At 36.2% G+C, this 20,408-nt stretch overlaps 1 protein-coding gene across 1 annotated transcript in view; it reads right to left on the bottom strand.

Annotated features, from left to right (window-relative positions):
* The window catches only part of GABRA2 (gamma-aminobutyric acid type A receptor subunit alpha2), a 58,233-nt gene that overhangs the window by 9,552 nt on the left and 28,273 nt on the right, over positions 1 to 20,408 (bottom strand). The window contains exons 4-7 of the mRNA XM_075709314.1: positions 10,063 to 10,283; positions 7,634 to 7,716; positions 4,525 to 4,668; positions 3,574 to 3,726 (exon numbers count right to left, since the gene is read on the bottom strand). Of these exons, the coding sequence (XP_075565429.1) occupies positions 3,574 to 3,726; positions 4,525 to 4,668; positions 7,634 to 7,716; positions 10,063 to 10,283 (601 nt within the window). The remainder of the gene's footprint in view (positions 1 to 3,573; positions 3,727 to 4,524; positions 4,669 to 7,633; positions 7,717 to 10,062; positions 10,284 to 20,408) is intronic.

Here is a 20,408-nt window from a genome sequence, read left to right as displayed (position 1 = left end):
AATGATCACAGAGAACAGAGTCCTGACAGAGGAACATAGCTATGTGAATTTAAAATTCTGCATCTTGGACAATGTACTAAAAAATAATACGACTATTAATTTTTGTTCCTGCCTGCTTTGGGTATCAAAGAATATATATCTAACTACATTCCTTTTAACATTCTCATTCCTACTCTGTGTGAATTAAAACACATAGATAACTATAGCACTAAGAAAACTAATTTCTGATTTTTCTGTCACCTGCATCTAATGCTGCTATTCAAATATACGTGATGTTTCTAAATGTTATGACCCATTAAAAAGGAAGCGAGAATTCAATAAGCTGCACAAGATTAGTTTTGCTAATATTGTTGACACTAAATGCGTAACAATAAACACATTACTAAATGAAACAGATTGTAATCTTGCACTAAATGAAGGCATTATGAACTAGGCTTATTCCCTTTCGTTAAAAATGCAATCAAATGCTTTTCAAATTTATCTGCTAGAGAAAACACATTCAAGACTTATTTAATTAATGATGATAAACTTTCTTCTTCCAATAATTTAAAGGAAAGTTGAAACAATATAACATTAGACTATAATTCATGTGGGATAACTTAGGTCAACAATATTAAATAGATGCCATAAAGGAAAGGGATTAAAGAGCTCAACTATAAAAGAAGCCTCATTATACCAAGTCCTTAATGTTAACCTAGAACTTGAAACTACATTGCAAGAGAATAGAAAGGGGAAAGAAAAGTAACTTATTTCAAACATGAAATAATAAATGCTAAGTGGTACTTTGAATAACTGGGAGTTATGTTTCTTTGAAAGGAACTTTCCAGGACTTGGTAGCTCTCAAGAAGCCACTTGAAATAAATTTCTCATTAATTCTGAAAAACACTTTATCAAAACTAATCCTTTCTACTTAATCATATTTTAATACCAATATATTTATTATACAGTGCAAAGATGGGTATCTAGCAAGTGACTACTCCATATAAAAACCAAAACTTAAGTATGATCAATAAAAATGTAAAATAAAATCTCCTGCAATTTTTATATTCCCTGCTGGAAATAGCTAGTTTTATTACCTTTGCTGTAGTATGGGCTTCATGTGTCACTGCGTGGAGTCTACTGAAAGTACCACCCAAATGAGACCTTGAGCGTACCTGCCCAGCTCTGTCAAGAATAATTCGGTATGAACCAGGAAACAGTAAGAAGCAATAGATGAACTTTGTTATGAAACCGTGGCTAACTTCATGTTTTTATAACACATTTAGGCAGGAGACCAGAGGGTATCAGAAATCCCAGTGACAGCTGCTGCCAGTAGGTATGGAGAAAGACTGGGAGATTCGCCTGGGGCTTGTGATGAGAGAGGCCATTGGCAGCTTATGCTGACAACCTCATCTAGAGTGTAAACGAATGTTAAGAAATAGCTCCTCAGGGGACATCCAACCCAATGCAGAAGGCTAAGCCTGAGGTGCAAATGCTGCATGCGGGGGTGTCGTGGTTTAACCCCAGTCGGCAACTAAGCTCTACACAGCGGCTCACTCACCCTCCCCCCGGCCAGAGGGGTAGGGGAGAGAATCAGAAAAAAAAAAAGAAAAAAAAAAAAAAAACAAAACCCAAAAAAACCCACATGGGTTGAGATAAAGGCAGTTTAATAGGAAGGAAGCAGAGGAAGAAGAAAAAAAAATTATAAAAGAATATACAAAACAAGTGATGCACAATGCAATTGCTCACCACCTGCTGACTGATACCCAGACAGTCCCCCCCAGTTTATATACTGAGCATGACATCATATGGTATGGAATAGCCCTTTGGGCAGTTTGGATCAACTATTCTGGCTGTGCCCCCTTCCCAGTTTCTTGTGCACCTGGCAGAGCATGGGAAGCTGCAAAGTCCTTGACTAGCATAAGCAGTACTCAGCAACAACTACAACATCAGTGTGTTGTCGGCATTCTTCTCATCCTAAATCCAAACCACAGCACTACACCAGCTACTGAGAAGAAAATTAACTTTATCCCAGCTGAAACCAGGACAGGGGGCTAAGCTGCTCCATCAGGCAGAGCCTGGAAGTGTCTTGCTCCCCTGATTCCAGGGTGCCAGTCTAAGCTGGCCTGGAATGACGGAGCCCTGACTGGTGTGTGAGGTGCATGTCTGTGTGGCAGAAATAAAATACTAGCATAGAAATTGCTATGTCCTCAATATATGCATTATGCTTAGTAAACAAATTTTAGATTTTATGTCACAGGGTTGTGTGGTTCTGTTCTTATTTATCCATAAATTAAACAAAAAATAAATCAAGAACAAGAAAGAGGTATGCAGGAAGGGACAAATCATTCCAGAAAAATTATCCTAGTGCCTTGTTACTGAGGTAGTGTCTTGTTACCAATAACACAGAAACAGAAAGTGCATTTTAGGAAGAGAAGATGTGAGATTTCTTTTGGACAAACAAGTTACGCTGTCCTAAATGTATAAGAGGGGGTACAGAAAAGGGCAAAGACAGAGATATAGAAGGATTTGACAGTGTACTTGCAAGGCTGGAAAACAGGAATGTGCATTTTGATAAGCAGAAATGGACAGATTCACAGAAGATTCTGAAGAAAGAAAAACAAATCTGCCTGATAACCGCCTGGGAAAACATGGTAGAATTCTGGTCCCACTAAAAGCACTGACCCATTTCATCTGACTTCAGTAAGGCTCATACTCAAACCTGCAATTTTCACAATGCTTTCTGTGGCATTTTCTCTACCAGGAGAGACAGTAAGTGCTTTGTTGTGCATCATACTTAATATGCATTTGAGTTTGGCCTATTTTTTGCAGAGGGCATGGTGTTTACTGATGACTAATCATATGAATTTATGCAGCATTTCTGATAGCTGATTCCACAGAGACATTATTTTCTTTTTGTTGTGCTAGTCTCTTTTTTTTTAAAAGCAAACAAATTAAAAGAACTTTGTTATGCAAAGAAGACAGTTGTTACTTTGCTTTAATAAAGAAGAGAGCAAAACCTTATTGTAAGAGAAACACCATTATTTTGTGCTGCTGAAGCTGTTTGCTGCCTTATAGTGCACTCTAATTTGAATTAGTGAGAAAGTTTTGCCCAGGCCCCCAGAATAGGGTTTCTTTTAAAAGAACTGCAGCTTGCAAAGATTAACACATTCAAATAATTCAACAAATTCAAATTTAATTTGCTTAATTTACAAATATGTTTAGAAATGTGCTTACCTACCAAGTACCAACATATCTGGATAATATCAAGGTAAGAAAGACAGTTCTGAAAATAATCTGAATTTACTTTTTAAATAGAAACATTACCATCTTTTTCCATTCTGTGAAAACGTTTTCCTCTTAAAAGAGTCAAGGATATATAGGCAGTTTTCTCATATGTGCTAATTTCCAAAAACTTTGGGATTCTCAGGGTATCTCTAAGCTGCAGTTGAAAGCTGTTTGGACTAGGAATAGTATCACATTCTACAAACACACTAACTTGAATGAAAAAGGCATTTACCAAGCAGACTTCAGAAATGCTTCCTAACAGCTTCAGCTGTTGCAAACAAAGCTAATGCTACCCAGCATACTCACCAAAGACTGTCCTGGCAGGTACAGATTCTCTGTTCAGCCAGAATGACACTTGAGAGAGAATGACAGTCATGATACAGGGGAGGTAAGTCTGAATGACAAAATAACCAATTTTTCTCTTCAAGTGAAAATGAGCCGTCATTACTGTATATTCACCTAGGTGCCACAAACAAACAAAATACAATGAAACAAAAGGTTATAATCTTAAGAAGGTCTATTTATTTGGTAAAAGAAAGGTTGATACGTTTATGTGAACCAAATGTGCTAGGGTTAAATTGCACAGAATGCATTTTGTAGTAGAAAGCATCCTACAGAATATAAGACAGTTTTTGAGTGCAACTACATCTTATTCCCACTGAGCTCCAGGAAAGATCAGTGTTCAGGAACTTAAAAGAACTCTTGTATGCCCCGACAAGAACTTGAAGGCTTCTGCACATAGGCAGTTTCCTGGGTTCACACAAAGGCACCCTGAGAACTTAATCTACAGTCAGAAGGCAATCATGGGGGTCCATCACAGCCTGGCACATGTAGGAACACAGTCTAGAGTCTGGTAGAATAATCCAGTGTTTAATGCCAAAAACACAATGGAAGGAAAAAATGATTGAAACCTGCATGCTTCACCATTTAGTAGAAAAAAAAAATGTCATTTACCATATGAAATTAAACAATTATCCCAGTCTTGGGTTACAAACATTAGGATTCCAGACTGAGCTCCAGACAGCATTAAAAAACAGTCACTGGGGACAAGTTCATCTCTGCTATCAGCAGTTACTTACTAACTTGAAAGAATCTGTAAAGTGCTGCTATGTGTTACTTGTACCATACATTAATAGACTATGCCTAATATCTCACATTTTGCAAGTCTTTTTCAGTAGCCTTCTAACACCACCAGCAATGCTTATGTTCTTCTTAGCCGAGTGAGTGCCATTTTTCTTCAAAATATCTTTTACTAACCTGTACTTGATTTAACTGTCTCTTTTCCAATTGTTTGGCCTAAAAGATCATACTGATTCAATCTTGAGCCATCTGGTGCCACCTGCACTGAATCTGAAGCATTATAAGTCCAAATGTATGTCACTTCTGAAGTTGTGTATGCATCTGTGGGAAATAAGATAAAATATTTTGTCATCAACTTAAATTAGACAGCTTCCATCAAAACTCATAGAATTAGAAGAGCTACTTATTTAAAAAAAAAAAAAAAAAAACAAACAAACAAAAAACCCAAAAACTTAAAATGACATCGTAAAGAATATGTTTGGCCATTTAAAATAGCTTTACTGTAGGGTAAATGCCTATTGCAGCATGGGAATGGGGCACTCATTTGTGATCTTATTAACCACAATTTATTGCTATTAAATTACAAACAACATCTCTTCTACACTGTTAAAAAACTTGTCAGAGATTAGATACTATACGTATCCTAAAAGTTGTGGTAAGCCAGACGAAAAGAACAACAATTTACAAGATTTAGGACACGCAACATTTTTGAAAATTCGTTCCTATATAGTTCTGACTTCCCATTGTCCCCAGTCTCCACTTCGGGAGTGTATCACAAACATTTTATTATTAGCTGAAATTCATACCTAAATATGGGAAGCCAGGTTCAGTGACAATACCCTTAACAAACTTGTAGTGGCTCTGTGCTTTGCCCTGCATACCCTCTTAAATTTTACTCCTTGGCATCTTTTTGTGGACACGCTGACATTAAGCAGGCTGCTCTCTCAGTGCGTTCATGATTAAACATACATTTAGCCTAAGGTCTGTCAAAATAAACTGGAATGAAAGCAAATCAGCACTGTATTTTAAACAACATTAATGCCTCTCCAGTGAGTAAGAAAAAAAAAATGAGTATGTCCTACAAGTTTTTCAGTCTAATACCCTCCTAACAAATGGAGTATGAAAGGAAAAGGGTAAACCACTGATGGAAGAAATTGTGTGTTCATTTTGATTGACCGAGACAAGTACATTTTAAGTTTTACCATAACTGTAGTGAAGCGAAAAAGAAAAGCAACATTTCTGTTGGGCTGCAAACATTTTCACTTGAGAATTCTCTGGAGTCCCAGAAAGAAGCTTCTTCATGCAACTAGCCATAAATTGCATGACTAACAAAATCTAGCAGGTGGGTAGCATGCAGAGATTTTTAACACTTCCCTTGTATCTTTCCAGCTTCCCACAAGACCTCTGCTTTAATGCAAACCAGCAGTATTGCCGATTGCTGGTTTGTCCCCATCCTCGCCACTGTTGGCTAGACTTTTTGATAAGGATAAAGAAAGGCAATCTGTTACGCTACAACTTCTCCAATACACTTAGTTTGGCTTTTCCCTTATGTATAAAAAAAACCCTGGGACATTCATACAGGACGACGATCCCCCTAGCAATGTAAGATTAGCAGCATATACAGATCTGTGACAAATATATACCACTGGCAGACTTGCCTCAGCTAAACCAAAATCCTCAGGATTCCTTTTTATTTTCACCACTATTCATCATTCAAATTCTATCCCAGAATAAAAGCTGAAAAATGCACAGTAGTCTAGAAATGAGTTCTAGGTAAAGGAATAAAATGAGTGCGAAGCCATTCAAAATGAACAGAAATAAGAGTCCCCTGGACGCGCCAACAGGCTGGAGCACAGGTGACTATGGGAGAAATGAAAGACCGCTTTTCTAAAATCACATTCCTCACAGTTTGAATTCTCCTGTTTACTAGAAAACCAGAAACCATGGGCAGAGAACAAAGAACAAATTAGTAAGCAAAAAATCACAACCAAACAACCTAGACAAAAAAAAAAAAAAAAGAAACTGTTCACACAAACTCTAGTATACCTAGTCAGAAGGGTTTCCAGCTTAGGAATGTGAATGAAGATGTGCTATAAAGTAGCCTCTTGGCCTGAGTATCAGTTTGATTATTACAGGGTTTTTTGAGTTGTTTTGAGGCTACATATGAGTCTTCTTTCCTCCCACAAGTTATAAATCAAACATACCTTGCTGCGCACATATATGTAAATAATATTAGTCAGTAGCCGATTTTGGATAACATCTCTGATACTAGTTAGTTAAGCTGCATTATGTATTATAAATACAATATTTAGGGGGCAAAAGAGGCTCCATGATACAAATATTAATTCTAACGATCTTTTATCTCCATGGCTAAGATTTCTCTCTAGTGGGGAAACATCATCAGAAACACAAGCTTGGTTTAATTTGTCCCAAACTCCAAGGAAAAGGGATATGTTAGGGTTATGGAGAGTGTGCACGGTGCTCTGACAATGTTCATCTGGTTAATGATGTCCTTAGTGGCAGCATATCACCTGTTTTGTAATGTGTGGTGGCTGCAATTAATGTAAAACCAGCCAGAATTTAAAGATATTAACCAGTTTCCTCAAAAAAACATTTCCTTTCCTGGGCCCAGCAGAGAACGTAGACTGCAGCCAAAGAAAAAAAGAAAACAAGAAAACTTTTTAGTGTATGAAATCCAGGAAATATATATAATGTGATCCTAATTCATGAAGGAGAATAAAGGTTGTAATGTAGGTAAATGAAGTTATGCTGTTGTTAAAATACTACTGGTGAGATCAAAGTCCATCTGTCTATAACATGCAAATGCACTAATGAGTGAATTTTTTTAGCACAAAAAGCCATTTGTTGTTGCCTTCATTGACTAATAGTGTAAAGACAAATATCATTAACAATAAGGAGAAAAAAAATGTTTCAATAAATGAAAACAAACATTCTCTGACGTCTTTAATCTACTCTTCATTAATACTGCACAGGCTACGTGCACCCAGGTCTGCATTCATCGGTATGGTTTGCATGCTGGACTAAAAGTAGATCAGTGCAGTACTCAATTAGGTGCATAGTGTTTATTGTCAACTGGAGTCAAGAAAGCTTTAAAATACATTAGAAGACACAACACTGAGTAGAGAAAAGAAATTTTGATGTGTCAGGTTACAAATCTTTTTAAAAGTACCATCTTGTGTTTTAAACGTCTAATGTAACAACTTACTGAAAAAAAAGTGATGCTGAGCAATGTTAGGTATTCACTAACTTCTCATTACATACTTACAGCTGCCAAATTTCAGGGGGCATGAGTGAGCATCCATAGGGAAGTCCTCCAAGTGCATTGGACATTCAGCTTGGACTGTAAGCCTAAAAGACAAAAGACCGTTATGCATTTAAGTCAGTTAGCAGGACAAGAAAATCAATTCCACAGAAATGAACAGAGTTCATGCTGATTTAGGAGATGAAACTGAACTGTTATATTAAACTAATTAAAATTTAAATCAGCTCTTGCTTCTTCCCTTTTATGTGTTCCTTTGGAAGACATTGACTTATCACATCAAAAACCTGAAAAAGCTGACCTCAAAGCTATGAGAAAAGGCCATTTAAATGAAAATATAAATTATGTAACTGCAGGTTGTTAAGAACAGTCATTTTCTTCTCATAATATTCTGAGGTACATGTGTGATTATATGGCTCTCAAAGGCTCATTACAAAAGCACATAAACTACAGTTAATTTGCCAAAGGACTGTGCTCCATAGTTTTCTGAATTTATTTTTTTTTAGAGTTTGAATGGAAGATGTAGAAAAAAACCCATTTGTATTCTTCGAAAAGATTGCTGCAACTCATTCTCCATGTTATTTGTGATTATAATGACAGTATGTTAACAATGCATTCACTTTTGCTCATTTTGTGAAAAAATCCCAAGAATATCCCAGTATCAAATATTGGGAATAATACGATAAAAATAATTTTTAAAAGTTTGAAGAAAGTTTTTGACAGACTTTTCTTTCCCATTATTTTTAATTATTTAAAAAAAAAAAAAAAAAAAAAAAAAAAGCAGCTCTGTTTCTCCTTCCTACCCTGTAAATGTCCTCTGGGTAGAGATCATTTTCTGGATGTCTTCATTCCTCTTCACTGAGCCTCAAACATCAGCTACATCTTCCTGTACTCCCACTGGTTCATAGTCATCATATTCCCTACTATGTTCTCCCACCCTTCCACCCAAAAATATTCCATATTTCTATTCCCCCACTCCCCAGGAAAGTTCTTCTGAAGTCAAGGGGCAGAGAGAGAGACAAGTCAGCAAACAGCTGAAGGCAAAGGAAAGAACTGCATGAGCTCTGATATAAAACACACTATCATTTTAAATAGACACAGAAAAAAATGGCTGTTTAAAATCTAGACAATGAAAGCAGTTTACACATTAATCTCATACTTACAAGCCATGAAAATGCTTAGTTAACTCTAGCTGACATGACCCATCTTATGTTTTAAAAAAAAAAAATTCTTCAAAATGGTTTCAAACAGTATTTCTTATTATTTATAGCATATGCATGTAATACCTTCTGGAGGGAGAGAATTTCAGTCAGTTTATAGAGATATAAGTTCAAATATTGATTTGAGCCCACGCTAAAATACTTTAAATGGGGGTCTTGATTTATTTCCAGCAAACTTTTCTGAACCTCTCCAAGCACCACATCATTCAACATCATCAGCAGTCTACCCATCAATACTCAATCCTATAAGGGTTAGGGTGTTGTATAGTAAATCAGGCTTAAGGGATGCTTGTACAGCTGCATGGAAAAATTGCACAGTACACGTTTGTTTTACAGCTCACGTTTTACATCTTACTTAGGCTGGGGATTTTAAGACTACACTCACAACAAATTTAATTTATTAAATATTCTCAAAGAAAAAGAATGAACCTAAGTCAGGGGGGTTTGGAATTTTGGATAAAAAACTTCCAAAAAACTCATATAGGTAACATTTTTTCAAAAAGATTAATCAAAGAAGAAATCAGTCTTATAAAAACACCGCTTATGCTTACACATACATGATATTTATAATTTTTCATCGATTATTTTCTAAGAAATTTAATACATTTTACGAGCTTAATGTTTATCTTAGCTGCTAATCATGCATAGCATGCAAAAATTAAAACTCAAAGTAAAATATTGTAATTGCATATAAAGAAACAGTAATGAGTAAGATATATTTTCCCTGTAGTTCTTGCTGGAAAGAATTGGAGGCCTTATTAAGCCTTTCTTCTTCCTCTTTATTTTTTATTGCCACTGATCTTAATAAATTTGTTTAAGGGCTCACATGGTCAGTACAATGGGTGCAGTAACAGGTAAAAGTCATATACTATTTTAATCTTTCTAAGATGGAACTGGTAAACTTTGAGTATTCTTAACAATTCTTACACAGTGATTCCCATCTGAAGGTCTCAAAGCACTTTATGCAGGTGGTCCCTATCTTTTAATACATTATAGAGGTATGAAAACTGAGGAACATGTAGGAAAACTGATCTAACTCATAATCAGCCAACAGACTTGTAACAGAACTGGAAATAAAACATATGTTTTCCTAGCTTTCTTTCTGCTGGGACAGAAATTAAACAAAGGAGAGTCCTCCTGGAACCTTAGTTAATTATTATCTGGAAAAATCACATCGAGAAATATCTTGAGTAGAGAATGGATGAAAAGACTTACCTCATGGTGTACAAGAGAGTCCCATCATCTTGGATTCGTAGAAGCTTGTTTGGCATTGTCATGTTATGAGCCACTGACTTCTTCCCATTGTGAAAAAATGTATCTGGGGTCCAGATTTTGCTGGCCATTAAGTTGTTCAATCGAAGAATGTTCATTGGGCCCTTAAACTTTAATCTCTCATCCTTCCACCTCTGACGGAAGAAAACATCTATTGTGTATTCCTGTAATGGAATAAAGATATGCTTTTTTTGACACAATGAAACATTAATCTGCTTTTTGAGGGCCAAAACAGAAAAGCTCTGGTTGCAAATATTCCCTTGGTAAAACTGTCAAGGGAGAATAACCACCACACAAAATTGTATAATACTGAGAATAATAAAGAGGAAGTCAATTTATTAATGGTATGACATTCTCCTTCATGATTGCTAGCTATTGTTTGTATATCAACCCCTTCCAATATATAGATTTCTGCACCTGATACACATAGTATGTGTGACAAGAGTAATCTCAATAAACACCACTATTTTACATTAAGAAGTAAGAAAAAAAATACACAGAAGGATATTAAATAGCTCCTGCAGCAAACGCACCTGAAGGAGAGTAACCCAAAATTTCAAGAGCACAGAGAATGGCTGAGACCGGAAGGAAGGAAACAAGGCTACCCATAAAGGGTACAATATTTCCAGACAGACTGATATAAGGAAGATTTTTTCCACAGGGGAAAGTAAGGCTCTGCGGTGGTATGGATTTTATTAACAAAAGTACATAGGTAGGGAACAAAAGCTGATGATTAACAGGTGACACACACTGTATGCTGAAATTTGATGCTTAATCTTGGGCAGGAAGTACAGTCTGGAGAAAAGGATGCAAGTGAAAACAGACTGATGACCTAGACTAGATGCCTGTGTCACCCAGCGTGGGGTATCCCATCTGCTAGGTTTTGTTGCTGTTCTAAAGAAACAAACAAAAAAGATACTGATTAACAATGGCAATGGAAATTCATCAACTAACTTCAAATTGGATCTGTAAATGGATTTAGTGGTTTGCTACTGTCAGCACAGCATATAAATTGGAAATGGAAGAGCTTAAAAACTTTGTTGGAAGCAAACTATATTCAGTGTATTAGCAGATGCTACCTTGGTGCAATTTCAGTTTTGTTGGAGAGGTGCAAAACGAACCCATGATTTCAAAATATTAGTATGTTACAACAGTCTGTACTATTGCCATTACTCTGCAAATGTTACAGTTTACATAAGCCATTTTCAAGTAAATTATCTTTGAATGGACAAGTCCTGATAAAATTCAACTAATATAAAGTATTCAAGTGATTTCAATATAAAAGTAATTTCAAGGAACTTATCAGTCCTCATCACTTTCTGCTGGCTCCCTTACATGCTGATTAACAAGGCTTAAGTTTTTTCTCAATCAGTCATGCAGTGGTACAAAAGGAGTGCTGAGTAGACAGTGAGAAGCCACAGCCCTTTTAAGTTCCTTTGGTCTGTGAGCCAAGGAGCTGTGAGGACCTTTTCCGAGTCAGGGCCAGAGGCTAAGACGAGCATGTGGAATAAAGGAAAGAGAATTCTGTTACCTGAAGGAGCATGGCAGGGGCAAGAGAGAAAGCAGTTGTCATTAGGAACTGTGACAGGTGCTTGGGGAGATCTGTTTGGAATGATGTAATGGGATACTTATAAACTAACCTGACAAAAAACACAAGCACAATTTTTAGCTATATCAAGAGGTCTTACATTACCACAATACAATTTTGTCATTTTTGTAATTAAAATTATAGCTACTCAAACAAATATTAAATAAAATTAACGCTACAGTACACTGAAAATTAATTTGCTTGTGTTTCTTTAATGCCAGTTGCTATTATCTCTAATAATATTTTGTAAATATATCTGTGAAATACAAAATTATACACTTCTAAAACTTGTATTTCTTTGACATTATACCTGTTCTTTCCCTGTCTCTCATCACTGCCAGAGACACTGCCTCATGACAAGTAATTTGCCCATTGCTCTATGATAGATCACATTCAATTGTCCTGTTTTATTTGCTGATTTATATGTTGGTTTATTTCCTAAATATGCATGAATTAAAATCCCATTTACAAATTCCAAGTTATCTATCAGTTCAGTTCCAGGCCAAGGAAAGTCACAGAACACAGAAGATCATGGCGGATCAGGAGCAGCAGGAGCATTGTGCTTGAAGCATGGGGAATATATGAAATCTGGCTATAAATATCAGGTAATTCAAGGGAAACAATTGCCCTAAAAACCTCCTTGTGGTTTCTGTCTGAGTGGCTTTGCCAATAAATCTTTGCTATGTATGATAAGATAGATGTTTGAGGTATAAAGAAGTGGAACGATGAGCCTGAGGGAGTAAGACTTTGAAATCCCACTGAAACTCAACCAAAGTGAGTGATAAGTCCTACAGGTTCCTTTGACAAATATCCCTGCACATAAATGATTTGAATATAAATCTTAAGTTTTTGTAATGTTTCCATCAATAAAGAATTTCAAAGGTCCTGCTTTTTCAGTCTTCCAACATATACAAAAAGAATTACAAGAGATATAAAATAGAAAACAAGCAGACATGAAATACCACTAAATCAAAACAGCAACATTTCAAAAAAACCCAGATCTGATGCATGGCAACTGCTTAGGAAGCAGAATAAGCAGGAGAGAATCTGAGCTGCAGCCTTGAAAGATCCCACTGATAAATCTCTGACTGAGCCACAGGTAACTCTAATCTCTGCATCCAATCCATGCTGGAAATCTTTATTTGCAGAACATACCATTTAGAAGATGGAAACAGGGAATAAACCAACGTTTGGTGTGAACGATCATGAACACCTTCTCCTTCCATTTACCACAACAGCAATAAAATCTTACTTAGTTCTTAAATAACTTATCTTTCTATAGACCTCAGGGAATTTTTCAAAGGAAGTATTGGTATCTCAATTTTGTATGAAGGGAAACCAAGGCACAGAGATTAAATTAATTTGTCCCATTCCATTTACAGAGTGATTATGAAAAGTAAAATACAATCCATGCCTTTTGCCACCCCAGTGCTATATTCATGGATCCCATGTTCCCTCCTGAGCCAAGTCTATTCTACTCATGGTCATTAATATCCTTATGATGATTACCATACAAAACAAATGAAAAAACAGGAAACTATTAAAGTATTTTTAATATAATCAATGTGATAAAAAGACAGCATTTATCAAACAATGCTACATAAAGATTTTGTAACTATTTCTTATTCCATATATGTACCATTTTGGTAAATGTTGTGTAATGTTTACTTTCCAAGCAAGGCTAACATTCTGTTAGAAACACAAATCTAGACTCTAGGAAAAAAGACTCAAATTAATACCTGATACTCATGTCATACAGTCTGCAGATATTCTCCTATATGAAAAAATCCATGCTGTCTCTGGACATTACCAAACCACTCTCCAGTATATAGTGCAGTATCTCCATAAAATCACAAGAGTATACTTCCAGGACTGCAAAGGACTCCTGTGATCATTTCTAGACAAGCAAATGCTTCCTACTGATTTGTATCTGAAATGGTGCTTTCACAGCTGGACTCTAACACAGTATAATTAAACATAATCTTTCAAATTCCTATTACACCAGTTTACATTAAATTTTAGCTACAGATGATGAAATTCTTACTACAGTGTTAAGAAGCACTTGAGCCTCTGCCAGTTCAATAGTCAGAAGAATAAACTGGTGAAGGAATTTCATTCTTCTTTTAATATGCAGTTGTGCATAACAGTATGCACAGTAAAAAAAAAGACATTAGTATCTCTGGGAGAAGCTTTAACTGACCTGAGTATAAGCAAACCCTCCTCACTGCATGGAAGTCTTCTTTTTTGCTAAGGCCAGATTTGTATGGGACAAGTTCAAACAACAAAAAATGTACTTTCATCCTCTCAGCTAACAGTTGGCAGATTTTGGCAGTCTTTGCATCTGGAGTAAAGATGGAAGTGTTCCAAACATCTCAAAAATTGCAAGTGTCCATTAGCAAGCAGTATTGTTATGGAGCAGACTGAACATTTTATTAATCACCCTCTGGAACACAGCATTTTGTTTAGTGAATAGTTCAGGCCAGAGTTCCTCATTCCCTACTTGTAAAGATTTTTCTCAGTCAATTCTGTAAAGAAAGTTTGGCTTTTTCTTGACCACTGTTAAAGCCATTAACACACATACATAACCATGAAAGCAAATTTTAAGTACTGTAAAATATAAAACTTTTAAAAGACAAATACAAAAAATTAAAAACAAGGAAAGGGAAAATGGCACATAAAGCTTTTTATTGATTCCTTAAAGACAGTCAGAAATACTGTGGTTGATACATTGACAAGATAATCACATAAGATTTATGGACCTATATCTCACCTAGCTAATATAGGGGCTTCATATTAATATTTATTTTTAGATTAGTATATTTTCTTAATTTTAGTTCTTAAAAAGCTCATTCTTGGTGTCATATCTACCTTAAGGCAATGTGTAACTTTTCTTTCAGTTTACCTTGAAAACATTAACAATATTAATATGCAACTAGTACTGTTGAATACTAATGTGGTTAGTATGCACCTAAGTATCAAAACCACTTCCAGGAAATCCAAGAAGGGCTTTCAGACAGGCAACTCAAAAAAAAAAAAAAAAAAAAAAAAAAGCAATTATTCAAAGCAAAATAATCTGCCCGGTATATGCATTCTTGCTATAATCTGCTATTTGGGGGTTTGATGAGCGCGAGTTTGTGATGGAACTTCTGCAAATTAATTTACCAAACTTCCTCACTAAGCATTTGGATCTAGCTTTTGAGTGAATGCTGAAATTAGCTTTGCAGTGGGAGGATCAAATCATTAGTTTGTTGTCTTGGCCATTTCATTCTCTGTGGGATAGATTTATGTATGGTGCAAATGGCATACACAAGGACTAACACACTAGAACAGTCTGCAAAACCCCATAGTTCTTGAAGTACACCGTTGTATGGCTTGGCTTTACCTAGGCCTATCTACCAGATCGGACAAACAATGTTTCTACCATCTCCATCTCACTTTCTACTTATCTCTTCTCTAAAAAAATATAATTGTCTAACAATATCAGGACTGAAAGAGTTCAGGATGCAATTCTCCTCGCCCCCCAAACCCCGCAACGCTCCAATCACAAACACTGACTACTCAGGCTCTGTAAAAGTACTTCACCAGCTGTGTATCTAACATTAAACCTTATTGCACAGATGTATGAACTGAGTCCATTTTTTCTTTTCCAAAACTTACCTTCTGATGTGTACAAAACACAGAACATAGAGGGAAATAGCAGACGGCCAGAAATTCCTTTCAGGTCTTTGGGAGATGTGGATCTTATACACCAGTGAATAGAATTCTTGAAAATATTCTGAATAAACTCCCTTATGAAGGAGGGTTGTGATTTCAAACTGCACTGTTGGTTATTTTTAATCAAAACTCTTAACAGCCCTGTTAAAAACTTAAACACTATCCCATCACTGCATTTCAAAGGAACATGTATTCATTTTTAAATACTTAAGTAATGTCTCCCAGATATGTATGACCTTTAATACTATAAAGAATATGTGGTATATTTCTAGGGAATTGTAGCATGATTTTCCTCTGTTTGAAGAACTCATTTAAAGCCTTTTATTTCTGCTTCATCTGCCAACTCCAGTCATTGTCTAAGCATTTAATCTAAACATGAAGTATTTGAAAAAAATGTGAAAAAAATGTGTTTAACCAGTTTGAATGATAGTGTCTAAGGAAGAGAAAGTCTTCTTATTCTTACCATTTATGAAAAGGACCTTCTCTGAATTATTTTCTGTCTCTTTCTTTCCATAGACCTGATGTAGAATGAACTCTGAGTCTAAAATAAGCACTGAGGTAGGATAAGACAGGAATGTGAAAAATACAAATAGGAATTACTTAGAAAAGAGACTACAGAATATTATTCACACTGTCACTGAAAATGCAAACTCTTCTCATTACCCTTTTTTATTCAGACATGGAGAAAGAGCAACCCTGAAACACAATGGATGCCTGGTGCCAGGGACAGGAATCCAAACAAGAGGTACACTGAGAGCTAATGTCAGTGAAGGGCTTGGACACAGCCCCCGACAAATCAATCTCCAATATTGATCCACTTGGCAGGATGCTGTACAGGGGAACAAGACTTCCCAACAGAATAAAAGGACAGAAATTCTGCAAGAGATCATGTGAGATATCCTCCTCCAAATTTCAGCCTATGGATTTAACTTGCAAAGGCAATGACCTGAGCCTATAATAAAAGGGAATAGAGCAACTAATTTATTGACTTTTCAGAAATATATCAATGATAAAAAGACAACCTAGATGCTCCCTAACACCCAAGAAAGCCAAGTATATTTATAATTTCTGTTTGCCTTTTGCTCTTTAGTCTTCTGTTACTGAGTTAAAATAAAAGCTACAGTAAAATAATTGCAGCCATTTTTTTTAATCTTTGTGAAAAAGAAATCATCTTGGTGCGTTCCCTTCTTCTATCCTGATTCACATATCATACAACCCCTGTAAATCTTCTCTCCATTTAAGGGATCATAGCTAATAATTAGAATCATAGAATCATAGAATGCTTTGGGTTGGGAGGGACCTTTAGAGGTCATCTAGCCCAACCCCCCTGCAGTGAGCAGGGACAGCTTTAACCAGATCAGGTTGCTCACAGCCCCACCCAACCTGACCTGGAATGTTTCTAGGGATGGGGCCTCTGCTGCCTCTCTGGGCAACCTGTTCCAGTGCTTCACCACCTCCATTGTAAAAAATTTCTTCCTTATATCCAGCCTAAATCTATTCTTCTTTAGTTTAAATCCATTATTCCTTGTCCTGTCACAACAGGCCTTGCTAAAAAGATTGCCCCCATCCTTCCTACAGGCCCCTTTTAAGTACTGAAAGGCTGCAATAAGGTCTCCTTGCAGCCTCCTCTTCTCCAGACTGAACAACCCCAACTCTCTCAGCCTGGCCTCATAGGAGAGGTGATCCAGCCCTCAGATTATTTTTTATTGGACTTTGAAACAGCTAGAAAATAGGTTCCATAGGGAAAGACAAAATCTGAAATTAAAAAATGGAATGAGGAAATGTGAATAAACGGTCACAAAAAAAGAAACACAGTTCCCAGTTCAGCCACTCTCTCTAAAGAACCATCCTCAGTTCTAATGAGAGGTGCTGTAACAATCCTTTTGGTCATTTCTCGATTTGACCTTCAGCATCCATTGAAAATTTCTGTTCTGGATATATTTGAAAAATCAGAAATGCTTATGGAAAGTTTAATTGAAAACTGACAAGATGGAAGTGTGTGTAGCAATGAACTAGCTGTGTATGACCATCTCTACCAAGAAATGTTCATGTTTCTTGACTCTAGAGTGAAAAAATAGAGGTCTATCATCAAGAAACTAGGAAAAATTGTTGTGTACAAGCAAATAGGGAAAAACAAAGATGTAACCACAGTAAACAAAACTCCCCAGAGACAATGAAAAGCTAAGGTTGAAAATTGAAACACAGAACTTTCACAAAACTTTTTAGTTTTTATGTTCAAGCAAAACCGATTCAGGTCCTGCCACCTACTAACTGTGTGTTGTAGGAAAGCAGAAAAGACTGTTCCCAGTGGCAATTAGAAAGACCTGCTCTGAGGCAAAATTTGGCAAAATCTTGGCAAAGATTTCTTCAGAGCAGACCGCATATAAAGACTCTCAGCACCTATATGCTCTGTCTTACATACAATAACTATTGCTTGAGGAGTAAATATGTTTGAGGGTTTTTTTGGTTTTGGGTTTTTTTTTTTCATCATCAACACTTATGGCTATCTGGGAAATTTTAGAAGCCAAAGTGTCAGGAGAGCCTGGAAAGAAAATAAGTCAGAAAAAGCTGTAAAAGTACCTTGCTTGCAGTACTAAAATCACAGTTAGCAGCATATATATTTATAAAGATACATCAATCTACCTGAATTCAAATAATTGAAAAAAGAGAGAAATAATCAGTTTCAATGTTTAAATTAAATTATTTCCATTTTGTTATCCTACAAAACATAATCCAATGAAAAGTATCCTTCATATCAGAATTTTCAAATATTAAATATTTTAATTTAATTAAAAATGCTTTAACTAGCCTCTTTAATCATAATTTAGCCTTATAACTCTTTAGAAAATTCACATATGCTTTGGTTTTCAATTGTTCTGTTCAATTTATGGTTTGTTTGTTTTTCTAAACAATGCAGCTTTTCTCCTCTCAGGCTAATGTCAAAATAAATTTGTATCACTGATCTGGTTGGAATTCTATAAGGCTGAACTTAATAATACTGAACTTAAACATTTCAGAGAAATAACAGCTCAATGACAGAACAGTGAAAGTAAAATCTGTTTAATCCCATGTTTTGGTTTGCCATCTTTGATTCTCATTAGTTTGCAAAATGAAGCTGAAGATTCCTGTTGTATATTGGCATTTCCTTTGACATTAAATACTGTGGTTGACATACAATAGTATTTTTATGACACAGCTAATATAGATACACCAATATTTTAGTCACAGCAGTTTACTTGAAGTGCAGTTTGCAACAGAGTTCTGGCCAAGAGTCAACACATTTGGTAGCTGACTATTTTGGGCAGAACAGAAAGTAACTTCTTTTTAACTCAGTCAAAATGTTAATCCACAACAAGGATCACAAGTTTTTGACTCTTTACACATTTGAGGAAAAATCTCAGCCTCAGATTTTACCTCCTAAATTTATCAATGACAACTTCAGCTAGCCTAAAATCAGTCAAAGATCAAATTCCCCTGGACTTAATTATTTTTTTGCAGAATTGTGATACCAGAAAAATACAGGGAATATGAATAAAAACCCATATTCTAGCAATCATATTGAGTCACAGATTGCACATGATACTAAATTATCATTAGCGGGAACTACTATACTTAGTGAGGAAAACAGAAACCTCACAAATTGCTATCAATTCAACAACAACAAATGTTAGAATGACATTTTATCAACTTTGTGAATCAACACTGCTATGCAACAACTGTGTCCTTACCTCTGATCCACCCATAATTTTCAGTGTGCCACCTTCCTCTTCCACACTATTAAACACATATTAATCATCTCCCATGGCACTGAGTCCTCTTCCTGTTTTCAACAGGTTTTTCTCCTGAGCACTGTTATTCTTCACAAGATGCTAACCAAGGGGGAAAAAAAACCCCAAAACTGGCAAATAGGTAATGCAAAGGGGTGCAGTCTTACATCTGCTGACTTTTGTTGCTATGAAAAATCCCAGAGGAAGGAATCCTACTGGCATCAATGACTATAAGAGTTCTGGCCAACAGCAGTGTCCAGCCTAAAAACCTTGATGTGACTGAGGACCTCATCACTCACACTGTGAAAGCAGAGGACATCAGGCGCTGGGACCCAACCTTCCTGAAAGGATCTGAGATTCAGTTTCGGATCCTCTGGAGACTTAGCAGGACATGAGCAAGAGTCAAACTTATTCTTCCAATGAAGCCTTTTAAGGAGGAAGCTTATAAAATGAGAATATTCCAGAGCTTCCAACATTTACAGAAGAAAATATCAGCAAACCCTCTGTATAGTAGTTTACATTATCAATTCAGTAATGCAATACCTAAATGAAAGAGTACTCATGGCAAAAACTCTAATGTCACCTTCATGTTCGACAGACTATGTGATAGTTTGGAAGCTATTATTTCAAAACTCACATGTTGAAATTTTCTAATTGACTGCTCACACGTTTCAAAATGATTTTGTAATTATCAACGGAACAAGGTAAATTAACCCTGAAACTGGTAGTAGTAAGTATTAAACTGCTCTTACTTATGTATCTACCTATCTGTAAATAGACCTGCCCATTACAGTAACGGCTGCCGTTCTGATGCACTGCACTCTGTTTTGATTAACACCTCTGCACAGAGCTTAGAGCTGTAGCATCAAATGCCCTGACCCCTTACTGTGCCATCATACCTGTCTGTGCAAATGGACACACAGAGGTCTCCACACATTTACACACTGATGTCAAAAGTGTTTCAGGAGCTAGGGATTAGGCCCAGGGAGCTTTTCATTAAATTCCCATTTAAGCACAGATGACTTGCACAGCCTTGGCTAAGTCTGCTTGTGCCTCGGTACCACATCTTTAAAGCTGGGTTAATGTCATCTCCCCATTTCACAGGAATACTGTAAGTGTAAACACTGTGAAGTCATGAGGTACTAGACTAACAAGATCACGATGTTCACATCACCTTTGTATATAGCTGTGGATACTTGTTTGTTATAATTAGTAATAAA

Source organism: Pelecanus crispus, chromosome 4 (assembly GCF_030463565.1).
Source record: "Pelecanus crispus isolate bPelCri1 chromosome 4, bPelCri1.pri, whole genome shotgun sequence".
In the NCBI taxonomy this organism is placed as follows: Eukaryota; Metazoa; Chordata; class Aves; order Pelecaniformes; family Pelecanidae; genus Pelecanus; species Pelecanus crispus.
This window is presented reverse-complemented; position numbering and strand designations above follow the sequence as displayed.